This window comes from Pinus tabuliformis, chromosome 7 (assembly GCF_031772625.1).
Source record: "Pinus tabuliformis cultivar Carrire ecotype Pingquan chromosome 7, CPIR1, whole genome shotgun sequence".
Taxonomy (NCBI): domain Eukaryota; kingdom Viridiplantae; phylum Streptophyta; class Pinopsida; order Pinales; family Pinaceae; genus Pinus; species Pinus tabuliformis.
Window position 1 is genome coordinate 320,127,602 of NC_142293.1, and position 15,622 is coordinate 320,143,223.

General features: G+C 35.1%; 1 protein-coding gene across 5 annotated transcripts in view; it reads left to right on the top strand.

Moving 5' to 3' along the window:
- Positions 1–15,622, top strand: part of LOC149247221 (serine/threonine protein phosphatase 2A 55 kDa regulatory subunit B beta isoform-like) — a 123,076-nt gene that overhangs the window by 5,916 nt on the left and 101,538 nt on the right. For 3 of the 5 annotated variants that reach the window (XM_089458154.1, XM_089458152.1, XM_089458150.1), the window contains exons 2-6: positions 334–437; positions 686–781; positions 890–1,009; positions 1,940–2,152; positions 2,436–2,527. In XM_089458154.1, coding sequence (XP_089314280.1) covers positions 334–437; positions 686–781; positions 890–1,009; positions 1,940–2,152; positions 2,436–2,527 — 625 coding nt within the window. The remainder of the gene's footprint in view (positions 1–333; positions 438–685; positions 782–889; positions 1,010–1,939; positions 2,153–2,435; positions 2,528–15,622) is intronic. The other 2 variants (XM_089458153.1, XM_089458151.1) reach the window with 1 other exon arrangement.

Genomic DNA, 15,622 nt, shown 5'->3' on the forward strand with positions numbered 1-15,622 from the left:
GATTTAGCATCATACGTGCCTTATGAACACCTTTTGCGAATGCAGAATTCAACTATGGGATAGACAAGAATATGAGATTTGAGTAGTTTTAAGTTTTTGCAGTTTGAAGAAAATGGCTTGAAGATCAAAGTGGAATACATAAGCTATCTTGTTTTTCTTCTCTACCTCCATGTTATTTTTTTGGACCTGGTTTTCTACTCGTTAGAGCCTAGAGGAATGGATGTTTTGGTCGGCATCACAATCAACTAGAAATAAATGCTAATTTTATGTAAGATTTTCCAGCTATACTGTGTCTTGATAAATGTTTTTGATGGCATATTTATTTTGAATTAGTTGATATCATCTCGGCAATTGAGTTTGATAAGAGTGGCGAGCATTTGGCTACGGGAGATCGTGGTGGTCGTGTTGTACTTTTTGAAAGGATAGATGAAAAGGATGTAAGTTTGATAATGCATTAATGGCACATTTATATTTTAAATTCTATGCTTATCACTCTTATCTTGTTCATTTTATTCAAATGAATAGTGGATCATTGAACTTTGGTCCTTGGTTTACATCAACACCCCTTTATGCCATATTCAAAGATATTATTCCTCTAAGACATTATTTTTCTTGTTCATTCATGTTTGTGATGCTTATCTCCAAAAGCTCTTTAATTTTATTTTCCTTACAAAATTACCTGTAGCCACATTCTCAAAGAGAGCTCGAAAGAGGAGAAGGTCCAGTACCTAAACATCCTGAATATCGGTATAAGACAGAATTTCAGAGCCATGAGCCTGAGGTATATTTCAACTTTTTTTCCATTTCCTGGCAAGCTGAACAATGAGTCACATGTCTTCCAGAGTATGGCAATCAGAGAATGAACTGAATGTGTGCTTGCTATTGACAGTTTGATTATCTGAAGAGCTTGGAGATAGAGGAGAAAATAAATAAGATCAGGTGGTGTGCAGCAGCAAATGGTGCCTTGTTTCTCCTTTCTACCAATGATAAAACCATAAAACTATGGAAGGTACTTAATTCTTTAAATTAGAATGTTTTCAATACCATTTTATTTCTGTTATTAGTGAAAGAGAGAAGAATGTCCATTGTTTGTGTGCGACTTTCTTGTTTCCTAAAATTTGAAAGTGCCATTTCTAAAACCCCTCTATCTACTGTTTTGTCCAAAAAAAGGTACATGGGAAATCCACACCAGTTCAGAAATTCATACCTGTTTCCACGTTCCAGGTTACAGTGTGTGTCTGATTCATTCAAAAAAGTTACAAACAACAGCATGGCCAATCTGACACCCATTTAGGCATTTGAATTAATGAATCATGAAATAGGTGAATGTTTGATTTTCTACATTAATAGGCAATCTAAAAAGGCAATGGTAGATGGATAGATCACCAGGAGATTAATTGTAATCATGACTTGTGCATGTTAGGTTAAGATTTTTACTGTGGCTTACAAGTATGGTTTGGTTTATGACTGTTGGTGGGGCATACAAGTATGTGTTAGTGTAAACAAGTAGGGCTTTTATTTATTTTTAAATATGGTTGCTACTTTAAGGGACGATCATACTTTCTGTTTTGATTGGGAATGCCCAAGCATCCCCTTTTTAAGGGGAGGTCCCTGGGATGTAGTGGGTCTCCCCTAAAAAAGGGGTTCTGGGAAACATCTGAATCCCCACTCCATCTCCCCCATCTGGTGTGCAAAGGAAGCATACCCTAATCCCTAGGATGTGTCCCTCTAGGAAGACTGCTTTAAGGTTACTCTTTTTTGAATGACTATGGATTCATCATTATTGATTAAATTTATCCAGTTAAGCATTTGGACAGGACACTGGAAATAAATTTCATTGGTAGAGTCTGCTATTTGTTATTTTTATTGCCACTCAATTTAAACTTGTTTGGCAATGTTTTATTTTATTATGGTTACAGTGTCAAATTTGGTGGAACAGGTTCAGGACAAGAAGATCAGAAAAGTATGTGAAATGAATGCAGGCTCCTCAACACGCTTGGAAAATGGAAGTTTAGTCAGAAATATTCCTGGGGCAACTCCAAGGACAATTCCTGCTTCTAATGGCATTTCTTCTCAGTTGATGAGTAGATCTCTGGGCAATGACTTTGTAATTCCTCTGGGGTCCATTCCTTCACTCCGATTGCCCATGGTAGTTGTACCTATATTCCTTCCATATCTTAATTTTATATACTCTAGAAGAATGCTAGTTATCTTATGTGCAGGGAAGCTATCAGAAGCACCGCTTACATCATTTTGCTTTTGGTGTTTTCTTAGGATGTGTTTCTTTTGAAAACAAACATGTTTGAATGGCTACTTTGAAGCCAATATGAAGGAACTCTGTAGTGTGTCATATTCTATGGTTGGTGCAACTGTGAATGCAGTTTATTTAGCATGGGCCCAAAAAGCTAATTTGTTGAAACCTTTTATTTGAATAGGTAGCTACCAGTGAAATGACACCCGTGGCCAAATGTCGTAGGGTGTACAGTCATGCTCATGATTATCACATAAACTCGATTTCAATCAACAGGTAGCATGGCATGTGTCCTTTCTCAATCTCTTCCATCTTTCTTCTTTTCATTTTCCTAGTTTCCAGGTCGAGAATCCAACATATGACCGTATGAAGCTCAGATACATATTAGTCTAACTCTGTTCATATTTGGTGATGTTGGAATGACTTATTGCCCTGGCTAAATTTAGATTTTGATATTTTTATGAATACGGCTTTGCTATTTTTAGTTTTGAATATTTAAACAGTCCTAAGATTAGTTTTGGTAATATGGATTCGCTCTTACTAGTGTCTAGTTTTACTATTTTTACATATATTCCAATTTGCAGATTTGTCCATTGTTTGCATCACACATGTTTTCTTCTCCTCTTAGTGAAGCGTATTGATATGCTCGATATGACATTTCTGTACTGGTCTAAATTTGAAAAAGATATAGTTATCTATGAAAATTATGATCATTTAATTTAAATACACATCATAATTCTTTAAGAAAAATTTATGTACAACAGCTTGGTTATGGGGCATAAATTGGACTGCAGATTTAACCTTCCTGATGTGTTATCACTTAGCACAGTACTTCTTTGTTGTTTTCCCATTATTTCTTAACATGGAAATTTAAATTAAAGCAATATCTGAAATTCAATTCACTTAGCATAGTTCACTATTTCCAATTATGCTATATTAAGGTATATATCTTACAGGATATCTTAAATGTGGCAGTAAGGAAAAATGAGCTAAAGTATTCAAATTATAAAACATTATTGGTGATTTTGCAGACATTTGTTTCATTTTTCTCGACATTGATCCTCATAGATTTGTTGTATCAATTTGAAGTATGGTTGAAAGTTTCAATAGTTATACACATTATATGAAAAGAGATATAATCAATCAAGCATTTGCAATGGTTTAAATCTCAAAAGTTTACCTTTTGCGTTCTGAAGTCTGGACACCATTTTTTAAAATAAAATGCCTCCCTTTGACTATTAATATGACGATATGTAGTTGGCATTTTATTCCAGAAAATGGGCTGCATAAAGCAGCTGCTGTGAGCATGGAACAGCATTTTTTAACACCTTGTCAATTTAAAACATTTAAGCACTGAAAAGATACTTTTGCAAGGGATATGCAACAAATGTTTATTGTTTTCTTATGGAAAATTTCATCCTTTTCAGTTCTTTTCTGCCACATGTTAATCTTTTGCTTTAGCTATGTCTTCGAATGCTATCAATGGCATGAAAAAAGTGAGATGGGGGACCATATTAAGACCATGAATCCCGTGATGAGCATAAGATTAGTAACTCCATCAGCAGATGGGGAAGGAATGCTTTAACCTAAAATATTGTTTGAAGCATAAATGAAATTTCTGGAATCTAACAGACCGAAGGAGGAGCCTTTTTGAAATTCAAATTGGAAGGTGGACCATATATGGTTTATTTATGCAACATTATGGAAAATTGAAAACCACATAATGACTGTTCAATGCATGAAGTCTAGAAAGTGTAAACGTGAATTTGTTATTGGGGGTGTTTTAGTCGTCAAAAAATAATGTATTAAATTTGTTTCGGTCTGAAATGTGTTCTGAACCTGACCACATGATTTTTAGGATCCTTATTTCTGAGCTGCTTCCGATATAACTTACTGGTTCAAATTTTCTACGAGCAAACATGGAACAAGTTCAGTCGTCTTGAATTTGCTGTAGCAGAAGTGATTAACTGAACATGGTACACTCTTCTGAGAACAAGCAAACTTGAAGTGCTAAGATCAAAGTTATCATTCTTCAACATATGAGATACTAACTGACATTCTCAGGGCAGTCTTGAAAACATATGAATAAATCTAGATTGTACATATTTCTAGAGTCTGGCTGTTCAGATGACGGAGGGGGACACACTATTATATGTGATGGGGCAACAAAACTCCACAGAAGATAAGGTCCTTTATTGAGTGCTATGTTGCATTATTATTGCTGGAAATGAAGTTATCATGCAGTTCTTTTAATTATTCTAAAATGCCAAGGCAATGTTTTGTGGTAGTGTTTGATAAACTCCAAATTTTATAAATAGGTTGACTCAGATATCTATTTTCATATAATTACTTGCAATGACTATCGAAGTTCATGTCTTTCTCTGAGCATAGATACAATCTTACATTTCAAAAGATGAGCTTCTTCATTTAGCACCATTATGTTTTGTTCTGTTTCATTACTATTGCAGTGAAGTAAGTTATTGTGCATATCTTTTAATTGTTTTATATTTAAATGCCAAAACAAAGAGTCCATGGTAGTGTTTTATGAGTTCCAAAGTTTGTGAACAGTTAGAACCAGATATTTGTAGATAATTATTTGCAATCTCCAATAAGAAACACAGAAGGAGAGTCTTGGCTAAAAGATTTGAGCCACTATCTTTTTTGGAGCATAAATGCAACCTGACTTTTCCACATTTTTTTTTTCATTTCATTAGGTGCTTGTCTTGTTTTTCTAATGCCAATATAATAACACTTGCTGGTAGTATCCAGTGGCAGGCACGAAGGACAGTACCAGCAGCCAGCAGGAAAGTGGCTGACTAGAACTACCAGCTCTACCTATAAAAAATTGTACTTGTCTTCTTCGATGATATCCTTGTTTATAGTAAATACCAGAACTTACATCTCAAGCATGTAGAGACAACATTATAGCTGCTAGAAGAGAATAAGTTCTATGCTAACAAATCTAAATGCAACTTTGGATAAAGAGAGAGAATTTTTGGGCCATTCTGTATCAGATGAAGGAATCAAGGTAGATCTAAAATAAATTGCCATAATTTCTGAGTGGCCTAACCCCAAAACAATCACATCACTAAGAGGGCTCCTAGGTCTTACTAGTTATTATGGAAGATTTGTTCAAAACTACGCATAAAATTATGGCCTCGTTAACGACACCATTGAAAAGTGATGCTTTTAAATGGAATGAAGATACTGAAGCTTGTTTTAAAAAGACGAAGACCTTAATGACATCTACCCCTGTTCTGGTAGCCCCAGATTTCTACAAAAAAAATTGTCATTGAATGTGATGTTTTAGGAACGGGATAAGGTGCTGTACTCATGCAAGATAATCACCCCATTGCTTTTGAAAGTTGAAGATTAAAACCAAAGGAGCAATCAAAATCTACAAAGAAATGTTGGCAATAATGCTTGCCTTAGTTAAATGGAAACAATACTTGTTGGGAACCAAATTTCTTGTGAAAACAGACAACAACAATTTGAAATATTTTCTAACTCAAAAGAACCATTCATTAGAACAACAAAAACGGGTGAGCAGAATTTAGGTCTTTGACTTTGATATTCTTTAGAAGAAGGGAAGGGAAAACTTGGTTGTGGATAGCTTATCAAGAAAACATGATAGTGACATTACACTATTTGCTATTTCCGTAGTCATCCTCGATTGATCTTAGAGGATCAACCTGAGTATGTCAAAAATCTGGAGATAAGGAAGCTAATAGAGGAAGTTGAAAGCAACCTAGCAACAAAGCATAAATTTACTTGGGAGAATGACCTACTATGTTACAAACAAATGATATGTTTACCCAACTCTTCTAAATTCAAACTTCAAATTTTAAAAGAGTTTTTCAAAGCATACTACAATATAGGCCAATCCTTCTTTTGGACGAGTATGAAGATCAATATTCAGAAATATGTGGCAGAATGTGACGTGTCTCAATTACAAAAGTTTGAAACAATTGCTTCTCCAGGTCTTCGTCAATCCCTTCACATTTCAGATAAACAATGGTCTAAAATATCTATGGATTTTATCACGGGTATTCTTACCTTTGAAGGGAAAGATGTGATATTTGTAATTGTCGATTGATTAACGAAATATGCCCACTTTATTGGAAATTCATCAAAGGCCGAAACTAGTCAAGTTGCTGATAGCTATGTTAAAAATATCTTTAAGCCCCATCGGTTCCCTAAGGTATCATTAGGGATCCCAAGTTTACTAGCAACTTTTGGAAGGAATTGTTGGGACATCTTAACCACACGCACTTCATACCATCCCTATATAGGTGGTCAGATTGAAGTGGTTAATAAATGCCTTTAGGGGTACTTGAGGAATTTTATGAATGAACATCAGACATGATGGATTAATTGGTTAGATTTTGTAGAATGGTGGTACAACAGTACATAGCACACCTCAACAAAAATGACCTCTTTTGAGGCTTTGTATGGTTATCCGCCTCCATTAATTAATGAATATGTTGTCAATTCCAAGGTTCTTGTTGTAAATGATTATCTAGCTATACTTCTGATGAGGTCTTGTGTATTCTGAAAAATCAACTCGACCAAGCAAGGAATCAAATCAAACAACAAGATGACAAACGAAGAACTTATTGTGAATTTGTGGTAGGAGATGGGTGTTTGTTGAACTACAACCCTACAAGTAGAGCTCTCTCGAAAACGAGAAACATAAACTCGTGCTTAAGTTTTATGGCCCTTCTCAAATTTGAAGGAAGTCGATCAAGTTTCATATGCGCTTGATATTCTGAACAAGGGAAAATTGCATGACATTTTTCGTGTTTCTTGTTTGAAGCAAAAAGTTGGCCCCTTCAATTCATACACAGAGAATTACCTATTTTAAATGAAGAAGGAAAGTTAGTATTCAGTTAGTATTCATTTCTCAAGGCAGTTCGAACCAATGTCACATGGTTCGGGTTCGAATTTGGGTTCAGCAATGATTAGGTTCGGTTCAAGTTCGAATTTTTTAATGGGGCTCGGATAAGGTTTGCCATTAGGTTCATCTATATACTTTTTCTATATGTATAGATATAATAAATTAAAAATGAAATATGGGATAAAATTCTAAGAAATCAACATCAATAAAAAATAATGCTATCGCAAACATGGAAACTCCAAGGATAGATTACAAGCTTGAGTTGTGACATGAGGTTATGAGTTTTGATCTATGGACTTGGTTAATGGCCATGAGGTTCGATGAGGTTCGCTGAACCTCAAAATCTTTTTAAGGTTCACCAAAATTCGAACCTCAAGGTTGAAGTTCGATGAACCTTGTGACATATGTCCGAACTAAGGTCCTTTGTTTCAGATGTGTCAACGAATATCTTATCAAATGGAAGAAATTTTCATGAAGATGAAGCTACATAGAAGAATGAGGAATTTAGCTCGAAGCACACCTTTTTACCTATGCTTCGTGGTCGAAGAATTTTAGGATGGGATGACTTGTACTGAGTCTATAATTAATTAATTAATTGTTTATTAGTCATCGGGTCTTTTATTGTCCATTTGTAGGGTTGCAACCTGTTGACCACTCTGTGTCAACGACCCCATAGCAGTACACCCCCTTTTTTTGCAAAAGGGATCTATCATGTTCGAGTGTTCGCGCTTGTCAAATTTCATCATCAGCCGACAGTTTTGTTAAATATGTAAACCCATTCTGCATGGTTATCATATAAATGATTTTAGTAAGACCATCATGTATGTAACAACCTAGGTAAGCATAATATTTTGATGACGATTTCTACCTTAGGAGGTTTTTTGTCTCACTGATTCGTCTATGTTTCTAGACACAAATGATCGGCAAAGTTTTTCCCTCCAACATCACCCCAAAGCTAGGGTGGATTTTGTCGACAAGATATTAAGTGAGTCCTAGTTTTTTTTATCGAGTCTTTGTAAAAACAATTTAGGAATAATTATTTTATTACAGATTACCGTTGGAAATAATATTGAGAGGGGGGGTGAATCAATATTAGTTAAGTCAATAATCTTTTTTTTTTCATACTCAAATTTATATACGCTACTTCAATGAAAGTAACCCATGTGTACATGCATCTATGTTTAAGGAAACAAGCATATATCCAACAAACTAATGATTTAGTTAATTCATCATATGTTGATCTTTAATCTGTGCATCAATACTTTATTAAACATTAAAGAGTAACCATGTGCAATTAATAACAGAATGAACCATCACACATAAGCAACACACATGAACACCAAGATTTAAGGTGGAAACCCAATGTGGGTGAAAACCATCTGCTGCTGTCGTCTCTGTCTTCTTTTAATAATAAGAAAATCTGTTTACAACATTGTACTGGTGCAGAATCATACCAGTACGCAGGCTTCTACCTATAGAAGGTTACTATCTTCTCTCGTTCTCCAACGTCTACTAGAAGGGAGCTACAACCCCCTAGCTGTGTACTAGCCGATATGTTTACTAGTACGTAGGCACCAACCCACAGAAGGCTACAATCTTTTCTCTTCCTCCAGGGACCACGTTTCATAAATTTTTAGATTGGATGCTCTTGGTACACAACAATACACATAAAGGCCTCGTTTCATCTAATTTTCATACTGGACCCTTTATCAACATTGAAGCTCAAAATTAATCACCACTGCACTACAACCATCAAATGCATCTGCATTAACCAATCATTGAAACTCAATCATAAATATTCGAATCACCCATAACTGAATCACTGAAAGCCCATTGTCACTGAAGCAAATCACAATCAATCAATCTGAACATTCAATATACTGTCATCAAATAACAGTCACTAGAACACAGAGCAGAACTTAGAATTCTGCAACAACAGTCAGATCCATTTGTAACTTCAAATATCATATTACATAATGTATACGCTACTTAGATGTGTTGAACTAGTGTGTATACACGTTTTTATCAAAGCCAACCAACGTATATGTCTGTAAATATTAATTCATAATTTTGCAGCTATTCCAGACTTCAGTCATACCCAGATCATAACATTTACAGAACAACACATGCATCAGTATTCAGATCTAGACTATACATGATCAAACCATATAATGATAATTCATTTCAAGCCTCAAGATCCCGATCCATCATTAGATTTTATCCCTCATAAACCGCTAAGGTTTATCTTTGGTTCAAATCAAACAAAGCACCATAAGCCGATAACCTGCATACTGGATCTCACACTTCATTAGATATTCAATACTTGCACACTTGGCCTAATGATATTCTCCTCCTTATATAGTTTTAGGCCTTTCTCAATACCATGGACCAAAACCATTTAGGACCAATACCTCGGACCAAATACCTTGGACCAATACCATGGATCAAAATACCTTGGACCAAATACCTCGGACCAAAAACTTAGTTTTCCAAGATATACGCACTTTTCTTTCTGTGAACCTGTGTGTGTACGTATATGCTACTTGTGTTCAGTGAACCTGCGTGTATACGCAACTTGGTCAAGGTGAACCTGCGTATACCTCTCTTTTTTCATTCATTGTAGTCTGATCTGTAATTCTTTACTGTTAACTTGCTGCACTGTGAACTATCATATGAGAGAGTTGCCATTGTACATTACTTCTGAACTGATTCCTGCATTTTGTCACATTTGTAAACACAACTGTAGATTCATCTAGTTACCATATACAAGTGAGTTGTTATGCTACAAGTGGGTTGCCATCAAGTACAACACGTGCATCATAATGCCAAAAATTACTTGGTCTACTGGATCATATTTTGTGTTGCAAAAATGGGTAAATGTCGAGGGTCTATAGCGAACAAGTATTCCCCCTTTATGTATAAAATTGTAAAATCTTGATGTAAAAAATATTTAGTGCATGGTCCCTCATAATTAGACACCATGGTTAAATATTAGAGGGTTGGAAAAAATATTAATCCCGTCACAAGTCAATTAATTAAATTTTCTTGCAAAATTAAATTAAATCCTAAGGCAGAAATTTAATTAATTTTGTGTCTTAGGTAAAATAAATTTCTCCAAAGGTGAAATTCGTGAGTTTTAAAGAAGTTAATTTTTGGAGGCCCCGACCAAGGGAATATTGAGGAAATCAAGAAATTTTGGACCCTTGGGCCTTGGTGGTTAAGTCAAAGTCAATTTTTTGAGGAAATTAACTCAAAATAATTATTTTTGAGTTAATTAAAAATCAATTAAATGATAAATTCGATTTTTCCTCAAATTAAATAATTTCAACGGTGATGATTAAAGATTAGTTAAATCTTTATGAATGATCGAGATTAATTTGACAGGGATCAAATGAATTAGCCGTTTGAAATTTTACTTATAAATTAGAGGTTAGTGTTAGTTTGTCTTTTCATCCGATCTTTGAAGCGTGTACTAAGCTCTCAAGCTATCTTGTATACTTTTTGAATTAACGCAAGTCTTTGGGGATTCAACTTGCTGTGGTGTTTCTCTTCACAAATTTGTGGTAACATTGTTTTAAATTTTTGCTTAATGCTATGTAAAAACTATCAATCAATAACTTCTTTAAAATAATCTGAATACAAATATCTTATTCAATTTGTTGGATCTAGGATAACATTCTTAATTTTGATCGAAGCAGCAGGTATCTCTATTTCTTCAGAATTTCATTGTTGTTCTATTTATCTACTTGGTTTGATGGTTGATCTAGTGTTTGTAGGAGATCTTTCAAGTTTTCGTTAAGCATTTGGGGATAGTTCTTGGTTGAACCAGCCAACTCTTAGCGTATATTTTTTGAAGAGCCTACTTCACATAAGCTTCGAGACTTATCTTAAGATTAAATTATTTTTCCTACAGCGTATTTTTGGGTTATTACCTCTCCAAAATTTTCAAAACTTATTTTTAAAATATTTTGTGGAAAATCGGAAGATCTGGCTATTAAGAGCATTAGATTATCAGATCTGGAAGCGGAGTTGGACTCATACTCCTCATATATGATAGATCTACCACCTTTGTGCATAGATCTGTAATTTTTTTTAGTTTTCTGATTTGGGTTTTATTTATTTTTGTATATCTGGGTTCTAGGTGTTTTGTTTTTGTTTTTGCAGGTGCAAATTTGAAAGAGAAGTTTAACTTGAAGCCAGATCTAGGCCTTGGAGGGTAAGATCTGGTCTCAATACCATTTTCCAGGGACATTATTCAAAAATTATTTTCAGTTTGAGGGTTTCAAATTTAGATGTGAAGATTTTTATAAGTTTTTTCGAGGACAAATCTGAAGCAAAGGCATATCTTTTTAATGAAATAATTTTTTGGGAATTTTTTTTCAAGTTTTTGGGCTACCGTCTGCTGCCTTGAAGCTCTTCAAAAAATTGTAGCCCTCTCCGTCTACGTTTTTCTTCTGCTGCTGCGTTTTCTCTTTGTTTATCCATTTCTCTGCTTCTCATTTCTGCGTTTTTCTTTTCTCCCTCGTCCTTGTTGCCTGCGTCTTCACTTTCTTTAACCTTCTGCGTTTTATTTTTCCGTCGCTGCCATCTTCCTTCATCATTGTTCTACTTGCGTCCTTGCTGCCAAGCTCTCGTGCAGTTCCATCTTTCTCTGCGTCTCTCTTTACCCGCAACCCTAATCTTCTTGGCGTGCACACAGATCGCCGTTTCCTCCATTCTCTTCGAACCTACATCCTTCCCTGATTGCATTCCCATTCTTCCATATGTTGTTGTCCCTGCGTTCCTCGAGCTCCTTCGAGCTCTAACCCTTGCTCCTGCCCACGACACTCGTTTCCCTTATCGCTCCTCGGCTTGCAGCTCCTACCCTCGCTGCTCCCTTGTCATGGCTCTCCTTGCATCCTTCTATCCTCTTCGCTGCGCATGGATCCCATCTCCATCGAGCTCCATCCCTCGAAGCTCCATTCTGCTCGCCCTTCCTTTGCGTCCAACTCCCTCTAGCATTGAAACTCGCTCTTTGCCATCGTCGCCACGTCTCCTCTTCGACTTGCAAATCCCAAAACAAATCCGATTTCTTTTTTTTCTTTCTTATGTTTTCATATTGCGTTAGAGTTAGGTTTGACATTATAATTCGATTTTTTTTTAAGAGTTTGCTTTTTTTTTTTGACTTTTGTTTAAATTAGCTATAAACTCTAAAAAAAGTTTGTTTTCAATTTTTTTTTTTTTTGGTGTGTAACTTCGATTTGTTTTTGTTTTTTGTTTTTGTTTCAGGAATAAAATTTCATTTTTTAAAATTTTGGCTTTTCCCTTTTGTTTTGATTTTTATTTTTAAATTAAAAATAAAAATAAAAATAATGAAAACAAAAATTTAAAAAATTCTTCATTTCCATTTTTTTAAAATGTGACTTTGATATTTCTAGAAAATTAAATCAAAAGAGAACTTTATGCTTTCACATTAAAAATTTAAATTTTTATGTGCCCTTTGGCCCATTAAAAATTTAACTTATTAAAGTCTTTTGATTTTTTTGTTTTTGTTACATTAAAAAATTTAAATGATCATTTTCCACATTACATTTTTTTCATAAAACTTAGCACATTAAAAATTGCTTAAGGAATAATTAAATTTTTAATCTAAAGTTCCTTCTTGGTTTTTTTGTGTTAGAGGTTTGGAACTTTAAAATTTAAAGGGAAAATTTTGTGGTATTAATTTTTTTTTTTTTTTGAATTCTCTCTATAGTCGAACACTCTTAATATCTTTTAAATCGTCTCTAAAGATTATAGAAAAGTGACAATTTTTTTCTAGATTTGGGGCATTAAGGAACAATCATTTTAATTCTGGAATTGTTTAAAATTGCCTAGCATTTAAATTTCATAGTTCTTCATGGTATTTAAATTTTTGAAATTTAATTGCTAGAATATTTTGCAGGCTAAGGTATAGAGCATTATTTTATGCTTGACATTTATTGAAATTGCTCGTCGTTAAATAACTTTAAATGTGGTGTTAATTGCTTGAATTATTTGATGTTTATTGCATGTTAAATATTTTGTGAAATTTTCAAGTAATTATTGAAGTACTCTGTCATGGAATTGTGATAAATTGCATATCTTTGGTTTCATAAGTTGAGTATTTTTTGAGCATTTGATATTAAATTGTGAAGAAGGTTTTGTTCTCTTTGAGCTATAATTGTATTAATTTTTTTTTTTGAAGTAAACGTGTGGTTTAATTGTGATATTGCTAAGAGTTTATCTTTCAATCTTTGTCTAGTGAAGTGAACATTTCATTTTGGTGATTAAGAGCTTTGATAGATTGTGGCATAAGCGCTTTTCATCCTTGAATCTAACTTCATCTCATTTTCTAATCATCTTGTGCAATTGCATGTTAAGTTAGTTCTACATAATTAAAATGTATTTCCGAGCATAAGCTTGGTCGATAGAAATATAAGTACCCATCCATCTTTGTTTGAGAAGCCTGCTTTAATAGTGCTTAAAACGGCAACCTTGCAGTTGTTAGAGCCATAACTCTTTGCAGCGCCGGAGGCATCAGGTGTGTTAGATTTTCAGGAAAGGTATTGTTAATCACACCTTAGTGTGCTTCACCTTATTTTCTCTTTGCCAATTACTACAAAATCAGGCTCGATATAGAAAAGATAGAAGGGTTAAAACTTAGATAGGCATTTAACTAAAATTAACCAAGATTCCTGCAACTCACATTAGTTTTAGGATCTGCATTTCATATAAGATAGTTATTCATCCAAGCAATAGTTGCTAATCAATTACTTTGTCTTAATATCCCTAGCAAGATCGTTGACTCCATAAGGCACTGGTATCAATCGTTTAAATTTAATCAAATCCTATAAGTCTTGCTAAATCTTAATCAAGTACTTGGTCGTTTCACTGTCCCCTGAATTGGTTGGTTCCCAACTAGTTCTTCTTCATTCCATTTCCGTAGGGTCTATCCCCCTTAGCCTGTTGTAGGGAGACAACTTAAACGAAGAGATTGGGGATTAGGGTGACAGCGCCCTATTTGAGCCATTGTCGCGGTGCCTAGACATTTTGTGCGACAACGCAACCCTTACATTCTCTTGTATACATATTGTAATTCTCTTTTATAATATGATCATCAAAAAATGCAGTGTCCCTAGGGAATTTTTACGTTTAGGGTTATGAAATCATAAGATAAACCCTATTAGTTTTACAGTATTCTTCAACTTCTAGCAGAGATAATATGGATTTTACAATAACAGTAGATTTCACAGCACATCAATTAGTCCACATCTATCTTACTCTTACAACTGCTCCCAGGACTGTTATACCAACAGTAGTTGTCTATCCAATGTAATTGTCCACTTCTGTATTTACAACAGTAATCAATTTCTAATCAACAGTACTGATTCTACAATCAACTTTAATTAACTTGCAAAATGATTTGAGCTACTAAACAGCTTGATCTTGGCCTACAAAGAATCCTGCTACCTAGTAATGTCCTAACTGGGCTGGCTGTTTTACTGTTTTACCCATTCCTGCTACCCAAGGTTGTGTGCACTGCCCAGTCCAATGCTTATCCAACAGGCCTTTGGGAGTATAGGCCACAAATCTTCCAGACGTCCCACAGTTCTACTCTGTCACCAGGAATCTTGTTCTGTCTCCTCGCCAGTTCGCCACCTCATGAATGGGGTCAGGACTGCTCCGCTGCCCTCGAACAGTCGCAGGAAACAATGCGGTGACATATCGCTGCCCTAGACACCCTCAGGGAGGACTTATACACTGTTTTGTTGTCCAAAACAGTCCAGGAAAAGAAAGCTGACCACAGATAATTGCCCTAGAGACCTTGCTGTCCCTGATATCCACAGGAAAGGGACTTGTGGCTTAGGTCAGAACCTCGGTGGCCAAGATTGACCACAGATACAGGCTTCTATTGTTGCTTGAATTTCTTCTTCTCAGTTTTTGATATGTTAGTGGCCCATCTCGTGGCACTTGAAACACTTCATGCAACTCAATTTTTTCTTCCTCTAGTTTTAGGGTTGTGCTTCTTCCTCCTTGCCCTTAGCTTGGTTTCCCCTTGAAAGAAAATATCTCAAATCTTCGCAAAGTTGGAAAGTTACCCATGGGCATAGATACCATGGACAAATGGGTGCCAAGATGAAGAGACCTCATTTAGTACAATGGGGACCAACTCCTCAAATTCTACCTTCATTCTGATAGCAATGAGCTGATCTCGAAGATCCGTAATCTTCATCAAGTAGCTGGTGACTGTGTTTGTATTGCTCATGTGTGTGGTAGCGAGTTCATTCTTCAACATCATGCAAGAGATTTGTATTTTACGGTACATAGTTATCAAGGCATCATACATCTTTGTTGCTGTCTACTTCAAGATGTGATGGATCAAGTAGTTCTTCATAGAATTAAGAATTACTCTCTTCACTTTGGTCTGCTTATTCTGTCCAGCGAACTGCACAAGATTGGTAGGAGCTATAATC